Source organism: Microchirus variegatus, assembly GCF_963457635.1.
Source record: "Microchirus variegatus genome assembly, chromosome: 2".
NCBI lineage: Eukaryota > Metazoa > Chordata > Actinopteri > Pleuronectiformes > Soleidae > Microchirus > Microchirus variegatus.
The window spans coordinates 17,426,983-17,453,328 of NC_139803.1; the positions used below are offsets into that span (position 1 = coordinate 17,426,983).

At 39.9% G+C, this 26,346-nt stretch overlaps 1 protein-coding gene across 1 annotated transcript in view; it reads left to right on the forward strand.

Moving 5' to 3' along the window:
• Positions 1–5,314: 5,314 nt before the first annotated feature.
• LOC310940337 (roundabout homolog 2-like) overlaps positions 5,315–26,346 on the forward strand; it is a gene marked incomplete at both ends in the record, with an annotated part of 116,444 nt that continues 95,412 nt past the window's right edge. The window contains 2 exons of the mRNA XM_083905285.1: positions 5,315–5,369; positions 10,726–11,052. Coding sequence (XP_083761411.1) covers positions 5,315–5,369; positions 10,726–11,052 — 382 coding nt within the window. The remainder of the gene's footprint in view (positions 5,370–10,725; positions 11,053–26,346) is intronic.

Sequence of the window (26,346 nt, forward strand, 5' to 3'; positions counted from 1 at the left end):
CTCTACAGTTAAATGATAAATGAGGCCCAATGTTCTTGAGGGAAAATGAAAAGGTCAGAATCCTTCAAAAATGTTCAATTATGTGGTTGGTTCTGTTATACTAACATACATTATTGGCTGACAAGGTGAAACAAGCTAAACACACATAGTTTTACACAAAGTTTAAACCAGTATGTGAATCACTGCTTTTTAAATTGCTCCATTTGTACAAACTACTACAAGAAAACAGTAGGTTTTAGTTTGAAGGCTTTACTTTAGCTTTACTGGACTGAGGTAGTGTTTCACTGGACTGAGCCCCCTAAGCTGTTGTTCAGAGGTTTGTCACCTGTGTGCGGGTTGGGGCTTTGTCGTCAGGACACATGTCCACTCTGTCTACTCTCACTAAGGCTGTGCATGCCTGGTGTTGAACACGCTGTCACATGCGCCATCTGTTACCTCCAACACTCCTGGCTTGCACAAACACCGTTATGAGTAGCTAATGGTGCGGACAAAACTCGTGACCTTGACACTGCTTCCTATGTGTGATCAACACAGAGCAGAGAGAGGGGGGGAGAGAGATTGATGAGAGACCAAAGGCCTTTTGATTTTGGCTTGTGTGAGAAATACTGCAGAATCCCACGTTGCCTGGAAACATGTCTGCCTCTGTGTGCATGTGATGCGAGCTGGAGTCTTCCTCTGCCTCTCTTATCTTATTCAGCATCAAAGATTAACGTCAAATCACCTCACTCAGTAAATGCATTTTTTTTTTACATTCGACATGAAATGCTGCTGTGCAATTTCTTATCGTACATTTTCATTTTCTCTGCTCTATTTTTATGCAATTTTCACTCCCACAACCACAGACAATTTACCCTCCCTTGCATGTTTAATCCATAATCAGAGAGTGTGTGTTAAACTGTATGGTGTTTATTCAGATGATTATTATTTCTTACTTTTACAAATATTGATGAATTTGATGATGAGATTTTTGTCGGGAGTGACCAGGATGGAGGGGATTAGAAATGAGCATATATTGCAGGGACGGCTCAGGTTGAACAGTTTGGAGATAACATAAGAGAGTGAAGGTTGAGATGGTTTGGTCATGTGCAGCAGGAGGGATAGTGATTATATCGGACAAAGGATGTTGAAGATGGAGCTGTCGGGCAGGAGGAAAAGAGGAAGACCACAAAGACTGTTGTGAAGGAGGAGGACATGAGGACAGTTGGCGTAACAGAGGAGGACATCAGGGAGAGGACAAGATGATCCACTGTGGCGCCCCCTGAAGGGAGAAGCTGCAAGAAGAACAACAGCTTTCCTTGATACATCGTAGAAGTGTTTTGCATATAATTTACAGAGGACATATTATGCAAAATAAACTTTTTAATCATTTAAATCCTTATGTTTGGGACTCTGGAGGTCCGTTTTTGTGGTCCTCCTTAGTCTAAGTACTAAGTTCTAAGAGATGAAACACGCAATGTTGACTTCCGCGCTCATTGGGATGTCACAATGTACTAAATTCCTGGAATTGTCTCGTGGAGCTCCGCTTTGTGGAGAGTGCTGGCGAGGGCAACAGAATCTGAAAACCCGGATGTCCACAAAGTCCGCGAAAAGTTCTATTCTTGGCTCCACAGTGCAGCACAGAGTTCTATACAAATTTCCAGCCTCAGAGGATTTATCTGTCCAGTGGATACATGTTATATATGACAGCAATGTGCCTGCTAGAGTCTGCAAATGATCACTTTTCCAAATGCTAACTGCTGTTAGCTCCCAGTAGCCTCTGTGGCTCATTTCCTGTCCCTTAAGTTTTGTTTTACTTTTTTTAAGGTGGACCTAAAGAGATACTACTAAACCAAGCGTTCTCAACATGGCTGTTTTGGCAGGGTGATTGAACTGCTGTGGTGCTTCATCCTTATGGTATTTTGATCAAAGCATGTCACAGACATGTTCATTAGGACACCAGGGAACTAGGTTAACTTGGAGAAATAGAGTATAATATGACCCCTTTAAGTGCAGCAAGAAAACCTTCAAGTTAGCTTTTATGACAGGACAGTTTATAAACTGCTAACTCCCTTGCACCAAAGTCAATAGAGGAAATGATCATTTTTAGCACACCTGATTGGGTTACATAAACTAACCGATAAGTGCAGTAGGAGCTCAACAGCACTCCTCTATGCTGTGATGTAAAATCGCAGAAAAAGCAGTGAGTATATTCTTAAGTTACAAAAGCAGATTTTACAAGGTGAACCTTTTGTTAAGTGACTAAAATCAGTTTTGTGTCCCTGCCAGCAGACATGTTTTCAGTGAGAGTGTGTGCGTGAGGAATCGGCCTCACATACTTAAAAAAAAAAAAAGAAGAAAGAAGAACCTTTCCTTTATTGTATAAATGTAATCTTAATATGCTGCATCAGACTCAACAAACCTACACTATAACACTGACTACATTATAATTTCCTTCAATGTCTATCACCCCAAATGCTCTGTGGGAATAGGAGATTAATGTATGCCTTTTGCTGTTACTTCTGTTCATAAATAGTGGCATTTTTGTTTATCAAGTCATTTGGTAATTAGCAGAAAGCTTGTCCTCAACGTTGCTTTCTCGCATCATTAAGTTCACCTTGATGGATTTCGAAAAGGTTATAAATTTGTGTTGGAAAAGCCTGTTTAATTTCTCTTCTCCTGTAATAGGTTATGGTCACATCAGCATAAAATCTTCACAAAAGTTTTCTTAAAAGCTCATTGTAGAGAGGAACGAGGTATCCATGTGACCATGATCTGAGCTGCTGCCAATAGAACAATCCCACAGGAAGACTCCAGTGAAAACATTATTCTCTGATGGATCCATTCACTTCACACTCAAACACTCTCATTCCACGAGACTCCGTTTAACCATCGTGTACAATTATTATTCGATCTACTGTGTTGAACACATGGTGCCAAAATGGTTTAATTCCCCCAGTGGATCAATATAGAAACCGCCTCATTTTCCGCTCACTGTGAGGCTCTGCATTTATAATGCTATTGACAATATTTAGCAGTATTGACGAAAAGGTGGAAAAAAAGCGCCTCGGGCGGTGGGCATTGATGAAGTGCCATTTCTTCACAGCTGTGCACCTTTGTGATCGCTTTTTCAACCATGAACACAAAAATGAAATGTCAGCCAGTGAAACTGGACGGCTTTGTTTAAGTGTTTTTACTGAGCGGCCATTGTGTTTTTTGGCTGGATGGTGCATCTATAGAACAAAAAAAAACAAATTAGGGTACATATTAACACAGATATGATCCATCAACTCTGTGAGTGCAGATCTGCAGAGCAGAGGAGGTAGGCTTGTCTGTTGGACCAACAAATTGGCTCCATGCAGTGGAAAATAAATTGTCCTCGTAGCAGATTGTCCTAATTGAATGGATGTGTAGATGTGAACCTGGGACTGACTGTCCCCAATGTAGTGTCCTGATGCCGCACATTCATGCAAATGTCAAGAAAATATGAGAAGAAGCAGAACACTTCTGTACAAGAAAGGGATATATTTCTGCGGTTCTCAAATTAAGAGCACGGACCCTGGAGAGATCCATTGCACGCCGTCTATTTTGTTTATTTGGTTCATTTATTATATATCAATGATTGTATGTTTCTCTCATCTGGTTTTGTGTCTGCACTGCAGTACACCTATATATTTTAAATTGAAAATAAATTACAGGCTAAGTATTAAAGGCGCCATATGTAAGAATGTGGCCAAAAACGGTTACTACACTCAAATTCAAAATACTGCGGCGAGGCATACGAGTTGTGCTAGCGTTAGCTGTGCTGTTGCTGTTGTTGGTGAGTTCAGCATGTTATATGAATATTATTCCTGAGTCTCTGTGACATATTTTTAAGCCGAGTTGCTTTAGATTTATTACTTAATGTACCTTTAAATACATGAAACAGGTCATCAGTGACATAGCAGTATTTATTAAATTTTTGAAAACTTGTATTTTTTTGGGAGTTTACAGGATTTTGTAGTTATCCTCCCTGTATAAGTGTTTTGATAACCTTACCTTCTGTTTTATTTTGTAGTCTTGCTAGCATCCTGTTTAGGTCAGTTTTACTTCCTGTATTTTTCCTGATGTGATTCACCTGTGTCTTATGACTTCAACCTGTGTGTTGTTATCCTTTGGGGAAGTACGTACTTGTGGTCCTCCTTAGAGAACCCATTAAAACCCCTTTCCTGAATAAAGGGTTTTAAAAGGGTTTTTGGTGGAACCCTCCAAAAGGGTTCCAGGTGGAACATTTTATAAAGGTTCCACCTGAAGCCAAAAAGGGTTCTCCTATGAGGACAAGCTGAAGAACCTTATATGGTTCTACTTAGCACTTTTATTTCTAAGAGTGTAAGATGAGGGATATTCAGCTGTAACATGAAACATCGGCAATAAATGCTGATCATTTATACACACTATAGCTTTAAATAACAACTGCCCTGATAGACCATGAAAAACTGGCCTAATGAACCTGCCCAATGTGATCTACCTCTAATCTGAGACAGCGTTATTTATTCTAAATAATTTAGTGGGTCTATTAACTCCTAGATTTGCCAGTGTAACTTTTTTGAATGCTTATGAGGAAGTGCCCTTTGTTTCACTTGAGCTCTCCTGTATGTGCACATCCATGTTATCAATCATCACACACGCAAATGAGCTTAAAGTCAAAGAAATTAAACAAAATGGCAGCATCGGTGTCTTCGTGCATCCAGAGAATGCCCAGACTTTGACCAGATGTGTGTTGGAGTTTCTCCCAGAGGCAGAGGAGAACGGAGGAGGGGCTGGGTTGTGCTTGTGCTTGTGTTGTGCTAAACTGTGCCGGGCTGTGCTGTGCTGCAACCGCGCGGCTTCTCTCACCTCTGACTGAATCCTTTTCACCATCACCATCATCATCATCATCCTCACTTGTCCCGCGTCAGGATGGATGGACCCGTCTGGAGCCGCTAAAAAAAAAGTGAGAGGAGGACGCGGTGTGGGACCGGGGAGATGGAGGAGCAGTGTGTCGGTGTAACCGGAGCGTCTGTGGGCGTCGGTGTCTGTGATGTTTTGCCGCTGGTGACTGCAGAAATTTCCTAACGTGTCTGCGAGTCGACGGAGCGCTGCTGAGTGGTGCGCTCTCGGAGAGGAGCGAGAACGGACATGGGAACGACTGAGAGAATGAACAGTGCTGTTCGGTTCTTTTAGTTGGAAGAACTTGACGCAGTTGACGGAGACAAGAGTCTCACAAGTATATATATAAAAAAAACAGTATTGAGCGCTTTGTTTTGTCGCTTGAGGAGGAATTCATGCGCCGATAGCTCTCCGGGGCCAATATGCCAGAATGGGTCCTCTACAATATTTATTTCTCTGTGGACTTCTGTACACCCAAACATACGGTAAGTTAACGAGTCTTTATCGAAATGTTCTAACTGAAATGATGTATTTTTGTGTTTTATCAATTCGAAGCGTAACTTGTGTGTGACCTAAAGCGTTCTGGTGTCACAGCTGAAGCTCGTCAACATGATTACAGTGGATTTTTGTTGACCCTGCACTTGATTCGGTGTGTAACATACCAATATACACACACCGTTTACTGGTTAATTTAGTCTTGATATAGAAAGGCAGTGCGCCAAGTCAAACACTTAATGGCACAGGAGGATGGGAGTTGTTCTTTTATTCATAAGGGCTGTACTAATTGAGTGAATTTGTTACTTAGGAAAAAAAAAAAACTATGTATGACAGCTTTTAAATTGCCAACATTTCCAAGTGTACAGGGGGTTTTGCAAAAAAGTGTTTTCAGCTGTGCTAACATAATTGCACAAGGGTTTTCTAATCATCCAATATCTGTTATGTTTTCTCAGGAAATTGAGCCTTAAATGACTTGCATTCTCTTCCTGTAACAGTTTGATTTAGTTCATTTGTATGGGTTAGGTTCGATGTGGCCTCTACCCCCAGATTGGTCTTGCATGATGGGGAACTTATAGCTGAAATATAGCATTAGAAGATATGGCCTAAAATGTTTTCATAGTAAATTATAGTTATATCATCATTATGGTAACTGACAGATGATTATGGATTGAGTTTTACCCTGAATGGAAGTTGAATAAACTAGAAAATGACAAATGTGTTAAAAACAATCATTCCACACATTAAAGGGAATATTTATGACGTGTTATTCCTGTTTGTGCAGTCCATAAACATATCGATTATACTGTATATTGAACCTTTCCTGTATTGCCACTGAAGAAAGTAATATAGATACTGAATTATTGCACAGCCCTCTAAACTGAAATGTCTTATGTGCCATAGAGAATATGCTTACTCATATATTCTGGAAGTGCACCCTTGACTTGTATCTGTCTAGACGTTAAGATCTAATGTACATCCAACCGGAGAGACATTATCATGAATTGTTATCCGATGCTTTGTCTCCTGAAGCTCAAACAAACATAAATCTGTGTCAGTGGAGTAAACGTCATGCAGGTGTGATCAGCTCATGAGGTGGGTGTGGGTATATAGGTGGTTTCAGGACACTGGAATTAGTTAGTGCAGCCTGTTTACATGTCACAGCAGCACACACAGACACATGCGCACACACGCTTACTGTCTAGCAGAACAATGGCTCAGGTTGTGTGTTGTTGATTGGCTTATAAGCGATATTTTCAGAGGCTATAGATTGTGTGAGGCCTCTGTGTTTGTTCACTTCATTACAGGACTGGTGGCTTTTGGTGTCCGTCAGATTCAGCAGATGCTGTTAAACTGTGTTTATCAGAGAGACAGAGGCACGAATATTCCAAAAGAGTTTTTGATTGACTGTGTTTTTGACAACAGTAGTTAAAGGAATAGTACCGTCATTTTTAATTGTGCTTGAATGAGTTGCCACATCATCACAATGCACGGTGTACCACTGTGCCAGTAACCAGGCTGAGATATGGACGCTCACAAACAAAACTTGTCAACATGCCAACCTAAGTCTATGATACCTTAAGAATATGCTTGCCGTTTTATCTCAACAACTCCTGTGTGCTAATGGTTCCCTGTGTGGGGTATGCACAATACAGCCAGCATTAACTATGTGTCAGTACCTCAAACAACAACTTTCTCTTGAATGTGTGACCTATGAGAGGATAAGCATTTAAAGTCTTTGCAAATCATTGAAAATTCTCCCATCTCTACTCCGCGTCTTTTTCAAGTCTTACTGTCACATTTCCAGGGCTCAGACTGACTCTGTGGACATGATAAAAATTAACCTGCAAGACTTGTATATGAATCTCAAAAATGGATGATAGACGAGCACCTTTTGCTGTTATTATATAAACAAGAATACAACAGAAGCAAAGATGAATGGATAAATACATAAACAAATATTCATAAAAAGGTATGCAGTGAGATGGAAACCAGCAAAACACTGATCCAATGAGAAAGAAAATGATAAAAAGCTCCAATGTATAACACGGAAGAGTGTGGTGATGGAACTGAGTTGATCAACTCTGACTGGCTCATGGAAGCTCCATGCCACTGCATTACTCTGCGCCGCCATCTTTCTTCCTTCATTCCAGAATGATGTCGTAATCCTAAACAGAGTTCCTTAAAACTCGAGTAGAGTGTGAGCTCATCTGTTTTCTCTACATAAAACTCCTAACAAGTTCCAGGTTATTTTATTTTCCTGCCAGTTCCTGCGAGTTTCTGATTCAGCACCATGGATAGTTCCATGTTGAATAACACATTTTCAACAAAACTGATGAAGGTAGAGCAATAAAAAAAACTTTTAGAATTAGCTCTTCCATAAACAGATGTGTGTAAAAAGAATAAAAATTAATACAGTTAATAATTAGAAAAAAGGGCTTTTATATACACTACCATTCAAATGTTTGTGGGAAAAACACTTTCTTTCAATGACTATAACATTAAATTAATCGGAAATACACAGAATTGTCGTTTACCACATTGTTAACGTGGTAAACGACAATTCTAGCTGGAATATCGACATAGCTGTATAGAGGCCCATTTCCAGGAACCATCTCTCCAGTGTTCTAATGGTACATTGCCTTTGCTAATCGCGTTAGAAGGCTATTGGATGATTAGAAAACCCTTGAAAACGCTTGTGCAATTATGTTAGCACGGCTGAAAACAGTTTTGCTGGTTCTTTTTAGAAGTTTGAAGGGCAACATTATTATTTTGAATAATAATAGTAATCTTGTCAATGTCTTGCCTATAATTTATATTCATTTTGCAACTCTTTTGATGAATAAAAGTGTGAGTTTTAATGGACAACACACACAAAATTATATAGGAGACCCCAAACTTTTGAACGGTAGTGAACAGTAGCTTAGCAAATTATTGATGTTCAAACAGTCTCTGACTAACAGTTTAAGACAACTCACTAGCTTATTCTAGAGAAGAAAGGCTTAGTTATGGCACAGAGTGGTGGATTGGGGTTAGTTTTCTTGACATTCAAGAAATTGGACAGGGCGTTTTTTCTCTTAAGGGTCCAGTCACAATATTATTGAATGTATAAACTGTGCAGGACAACGCTTTGTGACTTTTCAAATGGTCAGTATTTAAGAGCCGTACATAATTCATTGTATCTCAAATGTATTTGGTATTCAGGGTCATGGGTTGCTGGAGTATTTTCTCAGCGGTAACCAGGCATAGCTCCTGGTGGGGCGGCCAGTCCATCACAGGGTTAACAGAGTGACAAAACTCTGCAGGGACCTTGTTCTGGCCTTTAGCAGCAGTACGAAGCACTAGGTCAATGTGGCATTCTCGACTTAAATCACTTATCATTTAAATTCTGTTGTTTGACAGTGTGAAACTCTCCATTAGCGCAGCAGGGCCTCTCTAATGTGGCAACCAATTATAAAGAGTCTTTTTTTTTATTTTTTTATATGAAACTGTGTTTGTTTGTCCAATTTTTGTGGAGTCACACACAATTCTATTTGCACTAGTAGCTCGTGTGTAGTGTTTTAAAAGCATGTTAAAACATAATGCATCACCATGGCGTGTCGTGTTGGCACCAGCTAATGGAATTCAGTTGTTTTTTTTGTCAACAAACCTCTTAACATTACAGACTTGTCACATCAATTCCACTCACATGTGCGGCTTCAATGCGGTCAGCCAATCATCATTTGTCACCATCAAAGGAGAAAATACAAGAGATGTGTAACATCAATTTTTATTTATTAATATCCCATGTCTTAATGACAGACCAAAATCACTCCTTGCATCTGTCTGTGTACACGGCAGAGAAGGAAGGACCTTTTAACATGATATTATCATGTTCACACACCAGGAAATGGATGAGAGTGAAGCAGTCGTGTCTGTAAACAAACGCAGTGACACTGCATTTGGGTCAGTCCTCTGTGACATTTAAAGACGGAATTTCTGACACAGCTTTGAAGTGATCGAAGGTGTTATAAAGTATAAACCGAATGGAATCGGCAGAGTAAAGTTGGCTGCAGTTACACAGATGATGACATTGTCACCAGGAGACACATTGTCCTGACATTTGTCACAATCTAAATATTGTCCATGTTGCGATTGTGACAAAGCCTGTAAGGATGAAAGGGAATTTGGCACAAAGTGTAACAGATGCTGTTCTACAGCCACTGAAACAACAAATTTAATGATGTCAGTGTTTGATGGAATGTGTTAATGAAAAAGCTAATGAGATGTAATGACTTCTCAGCTTCTGTCTGTGCGAGTAAATATACTAGGAGCTTTAGGGAGGTATCACGGCTGTCAGTTGGAACCTGACACTAATCAAATTTCCAATCAGGAGCTGTAATGGGATTTACCAAGACTTTATACATTTGATTCTACCAGGAAAACAGTCACATATCTGCATGAATTTACTGTTACCTGTAAAGCAGGAATATATGATGTTAATGTAGAAATGTTCTTTCCGGTCAAAATATGCCTCAACAGAAATGCTGAACATGTCTTGTTTTATTTTAATTAGCAGTGACATAATATGTTCCCTTTCTTTTATTAGGTATGGGAAATTTCTTGTTATTGTTATTTCTGAAAGCCGTTGGCTACAAATGAAAACATATGTAACTAATGTTCTGGGGAAAAATGCCTCACGTTACTGTAAGTTAAACAAACTATTCAAATGTTTTAAGTGAACATTGTAAGTGAAACAAAACAAAACAAAGACTCATAAAGCCATACTATGTAATATGACAAATGACAATGTTGCATTCAAACCATTGTCAAATGAGTTCACACACAATGCTGATTTAGATCAGCTCTCTGTGTGTCTCGCAATAGTGGTGTTTAGATCTCATGTTGCCTAGCAACATTCCCACGATGCACACAGGAAGTGAAACGTTTCAGAGGTGAATTCCACTGCTCGAAAAACCCGGTCATTTAGGCATATGATGGCGTATAAATGCCTGCTCTACTGTATCATACACACAGATACTCCCTCAGCCTTTTTCCGCCTTGTTCACAAAGACCAGAGGTACAATAATAACATCGGCGACAGCAAAAAGATCACCCACTGGAACTTTAAATCAGATCAAAAATCCCCCTTTCACAAATATCCCGAATATGGAGATTTCATTGTGATTGATTTAGAGCAATAAATGATGCTTTGGTGTTATTTCACTGGTCTGTTGCAGTGCATACTAAGGAGCTTATTCCAGACACCCTGCTGCTGGTTAAGTTAAAATACTCTACATTATTAATGTGTGAGTAAATATTATGACTGCTACTTTAACAGGATTTTCTCTAATGTTGTTTCCCCAGGGTCTCGTCTTCGTCAGGAAGACTTCCCTCCTCGCATTGTGGAGCATCCTTCTGACCTTATTGTGTCCAAAGGGGAACCAGCCACTCTCAACTGTAAGGCAGAGGGTCGTCCATCCCCCACGGTGGAATGGTACAAAGATGGGGAACGTGTCGAGACGGACCGTGACAACCCCCGCTCCCACCGTATGCTGCTGCCCAGCGGGTCCCTCTTCTTCCTGCGCATCGTCCACGGGCGACGGAGCAAACCGGACGACGGCAGCTACGTGTGTGTGGCCAGAAACTATCTGGGGGAGGCCGTAAGCAGGAACGCTTCTCTTGAAGTAGCACGTAAGTCTTGATTTTTTTCCACCATATTTCTCTAGGCACAAACGGTTTTAATCTACTATGTGGAATCTTACTTTGGAAGATGTAAGTGTAAGTAAGTGAAGTTTGCAATCCTCTGTGGGTGCAATATGCAATACTTAAGTGCCATTAGTTGACAGCATGCAGACCAAAACAAAAGCTATTGTCAGTGAGCTACACTGGCAAGTATAGTTGGTCCCCAATGGAATCACAGCATGTATACATTATATTAAGTAATGTACAAGTCCAGGAGGACAATGGCTTGCTTACAGTGGTTTTTGAGTCTCTCTGTGGCTTGTTGAGCTCTCCATAATCGAAATACCAGACAATTTTAAACCTGGTCTTATCCCTTTTTCATGACAGCTGATTGAAATGGTTAGTTCATCAGCGCCCGAGGACCAGGACTGAGAAACACTGCCGTACAGGACATCCTGAACTTGCGGAAAACTTGCATTTATGATAAATATGACAATCCCATTTTAATACAGCATGTTCATATTCAGGGTCTATCTATAATGCAGAGGCTAAAACAGAGGTTTGATCTCAACACATTAATGAAAGCATCGATTGCTGTGATTCACGTGATCAATAATAAAAAATTTGACGAAAAACCAAACATGCAAGTGAGAAACTAGCTTGCACTCGGCTAAATGGACAGTTACGAACTGTCACCAACTTTGCATGCTTCAGGACGATGGACTGAGAGAGAAGCCGTTCAAATGAAAGACATTATATGAAGAAAATGAAGATTTATTTATGCGACAAGAGGTCGTCGCTCTTACAGCAGAACACTGGAGTTCAGTGTATAATGACGGTACACTCTGCTGTGAAAGAAGGGAAGCTGCAGTTGTTTGTCTTTACTGAGGAGCGGCGCTACATACTTTTAATGGCCTTGATGTCTTTTTTTGGGCCAGGCTTTTGTTTTTCTACATATAGTTTATACAAGTGCAGCAGGGAATTTAAACTTAAAGATATTTTGCATGATGGACCTTTAATATCTATCTATAAAGCAAGTTGTGTCTGTCTGTCTGTGACAGGCATATCTCGGTGACCGTTAGTCAGATCGCCCTAAGACTTTGAATATGGGTGGAGCATGGCCCAATGGTGTGCATTCTTGATTTTAAAATTTTTCACTGATTTATCACGCTACACCAGGCAGGCAGCGGCTCATCAGCAGAAGAGGCTGTCCTCACGGTGGGTGAGACGTTGAGAACATGGTGCATCCATTCAATACGCGAGCACATATTTATTTCGCATTAGCATGCTACTACTTTGCCGCTAACTTGGCGAACATGTTTCCAAAGATAAGCTAGCGAGGCTACGATTAGCATTAGCGAAGGGCTGACATAATACAAGCAATGTGCAACCTCATTAGGCACAACGTAAACAATTTTTAATTTTCGATCAACGTTAGCGTAGCTAGCTGTTGTGAATGTCAGCCACGGCAGATATGTTTCTTATCATGCATTACCATAACTGAAAAAACTTCTTAAGCTCCCACTATAGGAATACTGTACATACTTCCTATGAGCACTGCACTCGTCAAATTTTAAAAGGGCTAATTCATGTTTGAATAGACATACAGTAGTATTATGCGGTGGTTGTGTTCGGGATCCATGAAATTGTCATCTGTCATAACATGAGAAACTACAAGTGTGAGTGTGTGGCATGCGTGTGAATATGTTTTCAGACTGCTAGTGAGACCTGTTTGTATGACCTGTTTGAGTAATATATGGGCAGAGCTGTGAATTGCTCCAGGGAGGAAGAGAAAGAAAAAGGGGGCAGGATTTTAACCCACCAAACTCCCCTTTACACTGTTTGGATTTGGAAAGCTGCAGCCTGGTCCCAGCCAGAGAGAGAGCGAGAGAGAGAAGAGAGATACTTACATGCTCTGGGCTATTCACATTTCCATTATGTGCTAAACTGAGCTGATTTCTTGCCATGAACAAGACGCACACACGCTTGGACACACACACATACACACAGAGATATACATGCGTACATGCATGCACACACAAACACCCACGCTGCCTCCCTCCTGCTCTCTGGTTCTCACTCTCACACAGATGCAGAACAAACAGCAACAAACAGGGAATTCCAGGCCAGGAGTTTATTGTAGCATGATTTAAAATTTACTAAATATTTACCTGAAGAAAAAAAACGAGTCGAGGAAATATTGAACCTGACATGGCTTGACATGATGTACTCTGCCAATACAAATGATTTTTTTTTCTTTTTTTATGGCGCCGCTGTAACTTGCGCTGCCTGCTTTCCTTTAAAAAATAATGGGAAAATAAACTGAGATAAGAGCCTTGAACGTAATAGCGTCTCAGTCAAGACATTGTCTGAGATCTTTGTCTTTTTTTGTGTGTGTACACCACATCCTCTCTTTCTCTTATTGCCTTTTCCACATTAGACGCTTAAAGTATGTTTCTCAAATCAATATTGGGAAATTGTCCTGGAAAATACTAATGCTTGAGGAGAGAGGCTGCCTTTAAAAACAAGAGTGTGTGTGTGTGTACAGGATGTGACATTTGTTTCATGTATAAAATTAGACATGGTGGTATTTAGTATTCAGCGGATTATTGTCTGGTGTTAGAGCCGCTCACGTCTCGCTCTCAATCACAGTCTACTATGCTATACATGACGCTTACATTGCACACCGTGTGTTTGAAGATGGAGAGTAATTCTCGCTGATAAACAAACTCAAAACTGTCGTGACAGTATCTGTCAAGAGACAAACGTTACAGCTGCTCCACTGAGTTCATTGACCGAATAGAGGCAGAGTGTAAGAGCACAACGACTGTGTCAGTGATTTTGAGGGGATTTCATGCTCGTCCTTAAAACACAATAAAGCTCATTTGTATTTTTGCAGCTCTGACTGCCATTCTGAATCCGTTTTTTCCCCCTCAGTTAATTGTCAGTCATTGTCAGTGCAGGAGCTGCAATTACTGTATGGAATCTGTTTTTTTTCTAGTCTATTGTTGGAGGAGACGTAGGCTACTTATGTATTAGCAACACTTGTGTTAGTAATAACAATCAGCAAACTGTTGTTGCCTTTAGGAACCAGTGTTTGCACAATGGATTGTACTTTTGTACATTATTTCTTCAATTATTCTTTTGCTGCTGATACTATGGCATACGGAATTAGTCCAATACAACCTGCAATGCACAGTCTTTACATCTATCTATAAAGCAAGTTACATCTGTCTGTGTGTCTGTGACAGGCATATATCGCTGACAGTTAGTCAGATCGCCCTAAGACTGGACATGGGTTGAGCATGGCCCGATGGCATGGCATCCTTGATTTTTAAATTTTTTGGAGGAATTTTAATTTAATTTTCGCGGATTTATCATGCTGCACTTCATGGATGCCTGCCTGCTACACCAGGCAGGCATCGGCTCATCAGCAGCAGCTGCGCTGTCTGGACTGGGGAGGTGGAAGTGAAGAGGCTGTCCTCACTGTGGGTGAGATATTTTCACATGGTTCACCACAGAACGACGAGGTGTCCATTCACCAACACGCAAGCACATATTTATTTTGCATTAGCATGCTACTACTTTGTGGGTAACTTGGCAAACCTGTTTCCAAAGGTAAGCTAGCGAGGCTACGATTAGCATTAGTGTAGGGCTAACATAATACAAACGATGTGCAACCTCATTAGCGTGGCTGACAGTCACAACAGCTAGCTACGGTAATACTAATGGTGTTTGTAATGGTTGCACAGTGTTTGAATTATGTTAGCCTTTACGTTCCTTATCATGCATTACCATAATAACTGAAAAATCTTGGTTCAGCTACCACTATAGGAATACATACTTCCTACGGGCACTGCACTCCTGTTTTTTAAACAACTTAACTGTTAAAGATACATTTATGCTGAGGTTTTTTGTTTTTTTACCAGCTTTAACCAGCCAGGTAATCCAAGGTAGACATAAGAGATTGAGCTGCACGCTGAAAAGGGGGTAGTCTCTTCCTACATTCATGAGGCATGACCAATGGATGGACAGACCAACAACCAATCAGACTAATGATCAAGAAGACTTACTGTATGCAGAGGGACGGAAAACATGTCAACAAACTTGCTTGCGATGACTATATAGTAATGGTGTCTAACAACTTTTGTGCGACTTTTAAGTGACTTTTAATAAGCCCACCTCTAGCGAACCAGAAACATTTTTTTTTCACCTTTTGAAGGAGATTCTGAAGTTGCTCAAAATAGCGTCTTTGCCAGACGTATCTGCAGAGTGAAATTAAATTGCTTGCAGACTGAAACCAAAACCCAGAGAAAACCCACATGCACGTGGAGAAAACACACAAACTCAACACAGAAAGGACCCTGGTCAAACTAAGATTCAAACCAGTGACCTATACTTGCTGTGAGGCAACATTGCTAACCACTACTCTGCGGTGTAGCCCTTCTTTACAATATAACATTTGTTTTTATTGAAGCATTCACATTGTAACAAACCATACATGACTGGATTTCAATGTTACTCTTGTTCGCAAACTCAAAGAGACTCCAATAGTTTTTTTCCCCCCTTTTGCGCATACAGTGTCAATAGGTTGTTCACTGTAACCAAAGCAGCCTGTAGTTGTTTTTGTGTAATTCAGAATATTACGGCTACAGGGAATGCATATTGCCATGTCTCCTTCAGGGGCTGCAGTATCCTGCCAGTGCTGCTGCAGCCAAAGTTGTCATGCGTAGCCGCGGGTGGGAGCAGAGCCGAATAGATGAAAGTGCTGCGGGGGGACGCTCTGACAGTGAGCCTTGCTCAAAAATGCTTTGTGTCCTTAGGAGTCCGCACACATCCTCAAATTTGCTAATGGGCTGTAGCGTTGTATGTCGACCAGTGGTTCAGAAAATATAGCTAACGAGAGGAGGGTGCCGCTCCCTCGGGTACATTTGCGCTGTACAAGCTCAATTTTGGTGGTTCGCCGTGCATTTTATGAGCTGCTGTCTGACTGATATTTGAGGAGGCATTATTCATCCCATGTGAGGCAAAACACTTCAGCTGTTTCAGATGGTAGCAAAGCTTTAAAATATGTAAATTATGCAGATATGTCAGGCATTTTGTGTACAGCTGTACAGGAAATGAAGTCATATGCCTCATAAAATTTGTTTATCTTATATATCAAGCAAGAATTTAGTTCAAAGATATTTTTTTACTTTTTTTTTTTTTTTTTAATTCTGATAGTTGAAGAGTAAGATTTCATGAAAAGAAAAAGGAAAAAATCAATAGTCAGTCAATAAGGAGAACTTGATTGTATATTGTGCTGGTATTGGTCTTCTCATCTGACACAGGGTATGATTGTAATAAAACAGAATACACAAGTGGAATACTCCCAGATCAGTTTCCCGTAAATCTGAAGTTAATTACTGCAATCATTCCAACTATATTGAGTTCCTTTTGATGATTGAAGTGACAACTTTTTTCTTTTTTTTGTGTCTTTATCATCACTGACACATTAAGACAGTACAAACCCATCTTTGGTTCCATTTGCATGGCTGTTTCGTCATTTTTCTGAACCATGCAGAAGCCTGTGGATAATAGATTGATGATTGGACAAACCTAATCTATACAGTGTTCTTACATGTTTTTTTTTCCCTCTCGGAGAAAGCCAAAAAAGGAAAGTAACACATTTGATCCAACAGTGTCAGCGGGGAACAAATGTAGAGCATGTGCACCTTTTGTTGAAATCACATTTCCTGAACAGGCCTTTTTGCATGCATATTTGACACAAGCGATAGCATCTGCCATTTCACTGAGAAAGAAGTCCATGCCTGTTTTATTATTAGAGGTCCTTGTATTTTTGTGCTTAATAAACAAGTGTCATTACATTTTCTGCCACTGTTGTGTAGCACGCCACTCATTTCTCACAACCAAGTATGCTACTTTTGTTGTTGATATTATTGTTCTGCGTCTGTTTGGCCTCGGTGAACAGAAACGATCTCAGATTATTTGTATGCTGCGTCCTTCATCTGAAAACAGGCTCTGTGTAGTATTACTATCAGACCTGAGTCAGGGAGTGTTGGTATACAGCAGCAGAGCAGGGGCAGGTTTTTAAGCAGTAGAATTCACTTCATTCATGGCCCCTTTTTGTGCTTACAGTTGTGCTGGGCTCTAGGTTAACGCACAACGTGTTTCCATGACGACTGACAGGAATAGACGCGTGTGATGTTGCGTTTATGTGCCGCGACACCGGAGTCCAGGCACCGTTAGCTGCATTAGCTCGTTTAGCGCCATTAACGCGCCTACAGTCGAACTGGAGCGGTCTGTTTATTAAACGAAAAGAGCAGCGCTACAAATAACACGCGTACCTGTGTTCTGTGTATGTGTGCCTCTGTTTTTAAAGTTTAGCGTTACTTTATATACTCATTTTAACAATCCGGAGTCACATAAACATGACGTCACGCGTGTCTTTTCCGGTCAGTCGTCATGGAAACGTGCCATGCGTTAACGTGTGTGTTAACGTTGATGCCCATCACTAGATTACAGTCAAATGCAAAGCTGTTTGCAGCCATTTCACTTTACTGTTGCAGTGTTGCTGTTACCTCAATCTGTCCTGGTATAAAAAAAATGACTTCCTGTGTGCAGTATGTGGATATTTATGGGCAGCAAGACATCTAAACACTGCTATATTGAAAAATACAGTGACTGTTGTGACTTATGCGAGGCTAATATGCTGAGTGAACATTGTGTGAACTTGAATCTAATGGGCATCATTTGAAAGTTACACACTACAGCTTTAATAATCAATAATCACCTGCTGTCAGAATGTGGGTACGATCCAAACTGGCCCTGCCACTGAGCCAGCCTTTAACATCTTCAGCGTGTTCAGTCAGATGCAGCAGACTTCGACAAACAAAACCGAGGGAACCTCCAGGCCACCAGTGGACTGGCACTAATCAGAATGAGTGGCTGTTGATGGAATTAGAACAGATCTCTCAAACTATTAAGTGGGGACAGAAAGACATGAACGGTGACTTGTTGAAGGGAGGTGTGGGTGGATGTAAGGTTTATTTGTACCAAACTCCGGAGCAAGATGAATCCCCGCCACCCACCCCCTGTGTTTGACTGTGCTAAGTGAATTAGAGGTAGAGTCACTCAGCCAGACAATCATCAATTAAATCCTCCCAGTCGGAGGCAGCCAATGCGGAGTAAATCTAGTGTCAGGATTGTGTCGGTGTCCGTGCACTATAGTAATTATTTTAATGAGCAATCACACACACACTTGAGATTTATCACAACCTGTAGTAAAATTAGTAGAACTGGGTACTGCTGCAAGAATTTGCAGTATAAGCTACAAAAAAGTGCCATGTAAATACTAATAAAAAAATATATAAATTACAAGTGCTTGCCAGTGCAAGTAGGGAGTAATGTAGTATTAAGGCGAAGCATGACACCTCTAGGCACAGCTGTGCTTTGAACTAAAAGAACTGATTTATGGTACCCCAAAAAGTTTATAATGATGTAGCTTTCAAATGGGTTCATGGAGATAAGTATTGAAATAAATGTAACGTATTTTTGGCATTATTCATTAATAATCTCAGCATTACTTTCAACATAATGTAAATCAAATGATCTAAAGCACATCCTCTGGATTCTGTTTACAGCCTCACAACTAAATCTGTCATGTGATGGGGGTATTTTTTGCATACAGGTCCCTTCGATTTAATTGTTTACCTCCTATGCTGCAAAGAAACCGAAGAAAAAAGACATGGTAACAACTGCAGCAATAAAAATAAAAAAAACCTGTCAATATCAGCACAGCGATTCCGAGGTGGAGGATTTTACATTCTCACAAAGATAATGGCGTGGACTGTTTGGTGGAATTCCTTTTACAATTGCAAGCTTTTGGGCACACATCAGGAAAAACGCATGCAGTTGCTCATAGACGATTTCATTCAGTTTTATTAGTATAGCACCAAATCACAGCATACATTATCTCAAGGCAGTGTACATAACAAGGTAGAAACCTTAACAATGTTATAGAGAGAAGAGAAACCCAACACCATTGGAATATTTTCTCTGTTTGCTCTTGTTCATTTTCAGGCATCTCGTATCTCAAGTAAAAGCTCATAAAAAATGAATGAGCAATGGTGCATTTTTATGTTCTGCAGCGTTTAAAAATGTATCTACAGTCTCAGGGCACCACCGTGCTTTGTTGTTTTTAAGTCTGTCAATTTCTGTGATCATTGGCATTTGGATTGACTCGATCATATTGAGTTTTGCATATTAGTTAGTGCAGCTAGCACTTTATTCGCTGAGATAACAGATGACATAATAGGGAAGTGAGCAGAGTTTTCTTATTCATCGTGTTCATTTTTAGACTATAAGGTTGCAAATAGTGTTCTAGATTTGACCTCTTCCTTGGGGTATGTCACGTCCATCTCTCAATCTCTCTCTGTGCTGTCTTCAGTGATGGGAATTTCACTGAACCATTAAACACATTTGATTTTCCAGTCAACAATATTAGCTTAATTGGTGTAATTTGAGAGCCAAAGGCATGTTTTCTTCAGCCATGAAATATTGAATCACGTGGAAGCGCTCATTTGTCACCACGTTCATATTTGTGCTTTGCAGTTACATCACGTGTCAAATGGATTGGAAAGATCCGAGGACATTTCGAAAAAACATTAGAATGCAGTCAGTTGTTGGTATTATTATTTAGCACCCAGTTAGTGTCGGTAGTAGGAGTCTGTAGATTTACTACTCCACTTAATGTCCAGTAAAGGTTCCTCTGGCAGCCAATCTCTAGTGTTTTGGGAAGTGGCAAGTTGCCATCATTCACTCCCACGCATAGACACAATTCCAAAGCTTGTGTGTTTTCTCAGGCAGATTGTTTTCTGTGAGTATAGGTGAACCACACTGCACCATCTGTTGCCAGTCTCATGTGTGCTTATCCCCCATTTGCCTTCCTCTGCTTTGCTTTCTTTAAGCCCATACTGGTACGGCATTTTGTGAACCCATCTGATCACAACTTAGCCTTTCACATTTGTTAAAGTGCTGGTGTGGGTTTTAAGTGTGGCTACATATATATATATATACACATATATATATATACACATATATATATATATATATATATATATATATATATATATATATATATATATATACATATATCTATATAGCCAACTTATAAACTAATAAGTTGAAGGATCTGCCATAATTTTTGTGTGAGACTTCCGGTTTGGCATTTCCCGTCAGTAGCTAGGTTTATGCAGCGACGACTTTAAAAGATTACATTAGTTGGTTGGTTCTGACTGAGTTGGTGTCCCAAGTAATAGTTGATATAGTTTTTTACATTTTTTTAATTATTTTTTTTTTAAATGAAATAAAATTAGGGTTTGATGCTTTAAATCGACTGTGAGTTAGTGATCTCACATTCTAGAGCTTTTGTGGTTTTTTCGGCTGATGTGCTTGAATCATGTGTGAATGACACAGCTTTGTGTATGAAGTATTGACTGTGATGCTAATGATTTAGCAACTAGCTGAGAGTTAGCACATTATCAGCTCATTCAGTAACAGACTGATCCATCCACACTACACCACAGAGCCACTTCAATGTATTTCATTTCATTTGATAGTAGAAATATGTATCTATCTTTGATCCTGCTCTCTTGAGTATATATAGTATATTGTGTTTTTCATTTTTATGACACAACAAAAACAGATGATGGAAATATGACTACACGAGTGTGCAAATGTGATGATTCTGTCTCTTGGCTCCCAGAAGGTGTAAATCTTTAAGGCTAAAATTCTCCCCTAAGCAGTTTGAGGAGTGCCTACATCAAATGACTTCTTCAAATATTATCTGATTTACATGTGTTAGACATTGTTGGAAAGCTTAAAAATCACAATTTCATCATGCATCATAGCCTAGCTGTTCCCAGTTTTGCCATGGCTGACCACAAATATGAGGCCACCTCATCATGTCCACCTCCGTAATATCCCACGGATGTAGAACTGAGCTGCCATTTTCATTTATTTTCAATAGTTTCCACGACATTGTTAAGAAAACAAACTTGCTTCATTCCCAGGTTCGTGAAGGAAATAAGTACCGGGGGTGCTGCACAAAATAAGTTTAAACCTGAGTTACTTCCATATTGAAAAATAAGGTCTAATGTGTAGTCAGTGACCTTGCAGTGAATTTCCCCAGCATGTGGCTGTCAACGGGAACTAAACTGAGACATAATGAAAAACAAGTCACTTATGGCTCTCCCAGTAAAATCTACACCTTTGCCCTCAGTCAGGCTTTTTTGGCTGGAAACGGAAGTTTATGTTACTCTGTAAACTGCTCACTCGCTACAACAAAGTCCATAAAGAATATCAGTGATTTTACATCGTGGGATACAGGAGTTGTTGAGCCACTGCTGTCGCCGTCAATAAGTTCAAATGTGTTATTTTGTGACTTTGGTATTTAAAAACACTTGTTCCAATTCCCGTAAGTGATATTAAACATATCAAAGAATGCAGTAGTAGGAGTAGCTCATGTGTCCCCATGGGCTAAAAATGTTGATCTTCTTTATGGAATTTTGTATTGAGACTGAGCAGTTTTGGCAGATCGGATAACAATCCACCCTAGGATGTATTTGCACCTGTAGACCTGCTATCCGATTGCAATCCAATCACAGAAAACGCATTTTAATGCCAGGTGTAAAGTGTAAAGCATTAAACTGGCTAACACATTATTGATATTGTAGACTCAGACTGGCTTAAATCTGTTTTCCTTATGTCTGTGAGGGCAGCTAGTGTTTTCAGTGAGAGTGAGCCTCTGTGTCTCCGACTGGCTGCTTTCACAACAGAGTCAATTCTAATAATGTACTGTATATTATGATAATCTCATGCAACCACACTTTAAAAATGAGAAACATTCCTGTAAGTTTTGATTTGAACTTTGAACTTCACCTGCAATCATCTGCAATCTTCATTCATAATCCGAGAATAACATTTAAACCCCTTTTCTGTTTCAGACAGTTTAGGCCCCAGAAACCCCTGAGCTCTGCAATTTATGACCACACTTACAGTATGTTAATTTTGTTTTCATGTAAGAAACACAGTTACACTGAAACCCAATGGAATGCTGGACAATATTTGATTTTAATGGCATATCTGACTGTAATATTGCCTATGAAACATCCACACAACCTTCAGCATAGCTTGTGCATTGTTGATTAAAGTAATTTCCTTAAGTTTAAGTTGCTCTGGTGCTTATAAAGCATACAGAGGTGGCCAAGGCGGACAATTAGAATCTTTTTATGCAGATTTTTGTTGGCTGAAGACTGGGTGATAAGGTGCTAGCATCTGGTGCTAACTGGACCATGCTCACTCCTTGGAGGTCTGTGCATTATTAGGTTCGGTAAGTTAGCTAAAGGCTAGCATCTGTTGTTAACTGGACCATGCAAACACCTTTAAGAGCTTTGGTGCGCTTTCTTACAGTTGGTTGGAGGAAACATATGCCTGCTCTAAAAAGCAGGAAGACTGTGATTTACTTGGTCAGAGTCTGTTGTTCGTTTCTAATTATTTTAAGAAACATCTGTATGCAATTTGCAAATTTTAGATACGTTTCAGGCTGCTAAATTACTACTTTTTAAAAATGTTCACGCAAAGAATTATGTATTTTAAAAAAAAAAATACTTTGTGATATGTTTTATGTCGTGGTCTATGTGGATTTTTGACTGAAATTTAAAATCTCACTTTAGTTCAAATCATGTATTGGCATAACTATTATAATAATCCACTTTAGCCCATCGGATGATCAATCGGTATACTAGCACAGCCTATTTCAAAAATGTCTCCAATAATTTCCCAATACAAAATATTGATGATGTTTCTTTCACAAAGTTATTTGTTTTTGTTTTTCTTCCCTCATATAACAATTTAAATCATCTTGTTTAAAGTTGCAGTGTGTAAGAATTGGTGACGCCTATTTGGTCAGAATGCACGTTGCAAGACAAAGACTTGCAGATTTAATGGCGTCATCAACACGTGTATCAGTAGATACTGATGTTTATGGCTGTATTCTCATTCATTGGTTTATGTAGTTGGGGTCATCCCGTACTAGGGTCATTCCTACTGTGTTTGCTCTGGAGTGCAAACATGCTTTTTCTGTATTTATATAGCACCTTTCTAGTCTTGATGACCACTCAAAGCTGTTTTACACTAGAGTTTTTCACCCATTCACACCAACTCATCTTACAAACACCACAGTTGATGAACACTTGGATGCCTTCACTGTCAGGGCCAGTCTTACAATTGTGACAGTTGTTGGCAAAACTCCGGTAAAGGTCAACTTGGATCATGACGCTTCCTTGAAACTCCTGTCATTGCTATGAATAAACCAAATATTCCCTTCAGCCTGAAGGTTTTTTTCCCACATATTGAAAGCAAAAAAAAAGGAAAAAATGTGGAATTCAATTATATTTTTATAGCACTGGTTCATAACATACATTATCTTAAGGCACTCCACATGGTAAATTCAAGAGCTTACAATTATTGTATTGGCACCTAGCACAATGAGAAAGCACTTGGCAACAGAGTGAAAAGACCCTGAAAAAGAATTAAATCTCTGACATAACCAGACTCGAACAAGTGTACGAACATCGCAGATATCACACAGCACTTGTCACACAATAATAATAATAAAACACGGTTTTACATTCAACAACGCTCTGTTTTTTACTGCTATCTTAAGTCTAAGAGAAAATAAGTGTGTCAAAGTGAATCCAGATGTAATTGTATCTAAAGCAGAAGAAATAATGCATGTTTCCCCTTTGACACAAGCACATCTGATCCAATCTAATCCACCAAAGCTACAGACTTTTCATCATCTTATTTTGTGTTTACGTGTTTGGGAAGTGGTTTGGCAGAGACCACACGGCACAATCCATTTTCAATTTAACGACAGATCACAAAATGATTCATTACGTGCCGTTACCTACCTTTCAAGGTAGTATATTGTGACGCCATACACAGTACATTATTGGCCTTAATTTAATGGAGTCATGTTTTTGCATTTGCGTTTGAAATATGGCCGTACAGTACATCTCCTTTTTAGATGAGCTGGCGCTGGCTTAAGCTACTGCATTAGCAGACCTTGAATGAGGCCTTCACATGCGTCCTGATACAGCTGTAACTTATGGCTGCTGTCACATGTGGAAGCTGCAGCTGGGTGTAACCTTGTGTTTTCACAAAGCAACATAAAGTGTTTTATGACCATCGTATAAAGCCAGATGTCAATATTAGGATGCACAGAGGAGATTATTATCAAAGTCACATTAGTAATATTTTAGCCAACAGGCAAGTCACGGTTTGTGGTGGTATTTTTGTGCGGTCATTTTTTAAAAGGGCAAAACAGTAGTAAGATGCCAGTAAGGCTGCTTTTTATGTTTTATTAGAGTGCCTGCTTAGCAATACGAACCAATGAAAACTACAAACCGCTCTTCCGTGTTTTTTCTTATTATTTTTTCTCTTCCGCCAAAAGTTTGCGGCGAAACTCGTCCCACTTTGAGAAAAACCCTATATCGAAATGTGCAGTTTGACCGGGAACGATGTGTAATGACTTTCCTAAATGTTTAGAGTAACCATGGCAACCCAAAAAAACTGAAGAACTGAACGATTGCAACCCAGCCCAAATTGGAGCCTCACAGTGTGGTTGAAAGGGGTCACAGGACGAGACTTTTCTCACATAAATCATCGTTTTGATACGTATTACTGTTTTCGCAGTTTAAGTTTAATACTTTTTTTTAGTGTGCATTGCTCCGTTATAGAGTGGCACACCAGAACTAGAATTGTCTAGTAAATTATTTTATGCACTCGCACACTGTGCCTTAGACACTGACCCTCACTCTGGCTGGCAACAGGGAACAAGGAGAAACGCTATTTAGGCCTTTCAACAAATGGATCACTCGATAAAATCGACAGTATGTAGGCTCAAGTCTCTGCTAAATTCAAATAAAAATGGTAAAGCTCCCAAACTCCCACATTAAGTTTGTGAAGACACAGGAGCTGCTGGTCTACTGCAGTCTCATTTGATTTGTTTGTGTCACAAGTCTAAATTGCAGAGATTTCCAAAAAAAATTAACAAAATGACACATAAACCTACTGACAGAGACAGCAGTGGACCAGTGAACTCCTGTGTGTGATGCTGTAGAATCACAGAGTACTTTACAAAGTGATTCCAACAAAGCTGTCTTACGGCAAACATACATCTTAAGATATCATAGACATCAGTAAGTGTTTGTGTACCATTTGTTAAAGTGTTTTAATTTTGGCAACATTTCTTAGTGATGTTGTTGCAGCTGAATATTCCTCACCCGACCTCAAGTGTTGGTAGCCTTCAGTTAGCACCAAGACTCAAAAGTTGGTCCAGTGTGGGCTACTGTACTCATACTGAGGTAATGAATAACAACAATTCATATAATCAGATGATTGTACTTTCATAATTATCTAACTGCGCACACACACACACTGGAGCTTTAAGTGGCTAAAATCCGTTTGTCCTTGTGTCCCTGGTGATGGTCTTGTTTTCAGAGGGACTGAGACCTCCATGTCTCAGGCTGGTTTCCACTGACTCTGTGTCAATGTATCATACCGCCTCACCCTTCACTATCACTTTAAGTCAAAGACGTTGTCCATATCCACTTTAATTGTCTCCTTCTTGTATTTGCAGTACATGCAGCATGTGTGTTTGTCTGCATTTGAGCTGAACTGGCTTCACGTGGATGTGTGTGCATCAGAGTGTGATTAAAGATGGACATTTTAATGCTTCTGAGTCTCTGAATAAAGTCTTGACTTGGTTTGTGGGTAAGAGGACATCTATATGCAGATTTGTGAAGCACAAGCATTTTCTTCACTTTTTTTTCTGGTGTATATAATGTGGACCTGGAAACTCGTCACCTGGTTAAATTATCTGCCTTTTCCTGGTGTGCTACCAATCATTTGAGTAAGCTTAACCACTCCCTTCAGTAGACTCTGGGCTCCAACAGGGCTCTGTAGCTGATTCATTATTCATTCAACCTGCACCCACATTTCGCCCAATCTAGGCCAAAGCGCTGTTATAACTGTGAAACATTACATCCCAGACTCCTGTTCACCCGTTCATTCACCTCCATCACATCACTTTGCCCAGGAATCATCAACAATCCCATCCACTGCATCTCCCGATCCACAAAAAAGTGCAGAGTGCCAGGGCCTGGGCAGCAATAAAATCACATCAGACTTCCCCAGTAGACACCTGAGTGAATAAAAGGGAGAGGAAATATCTCGAAG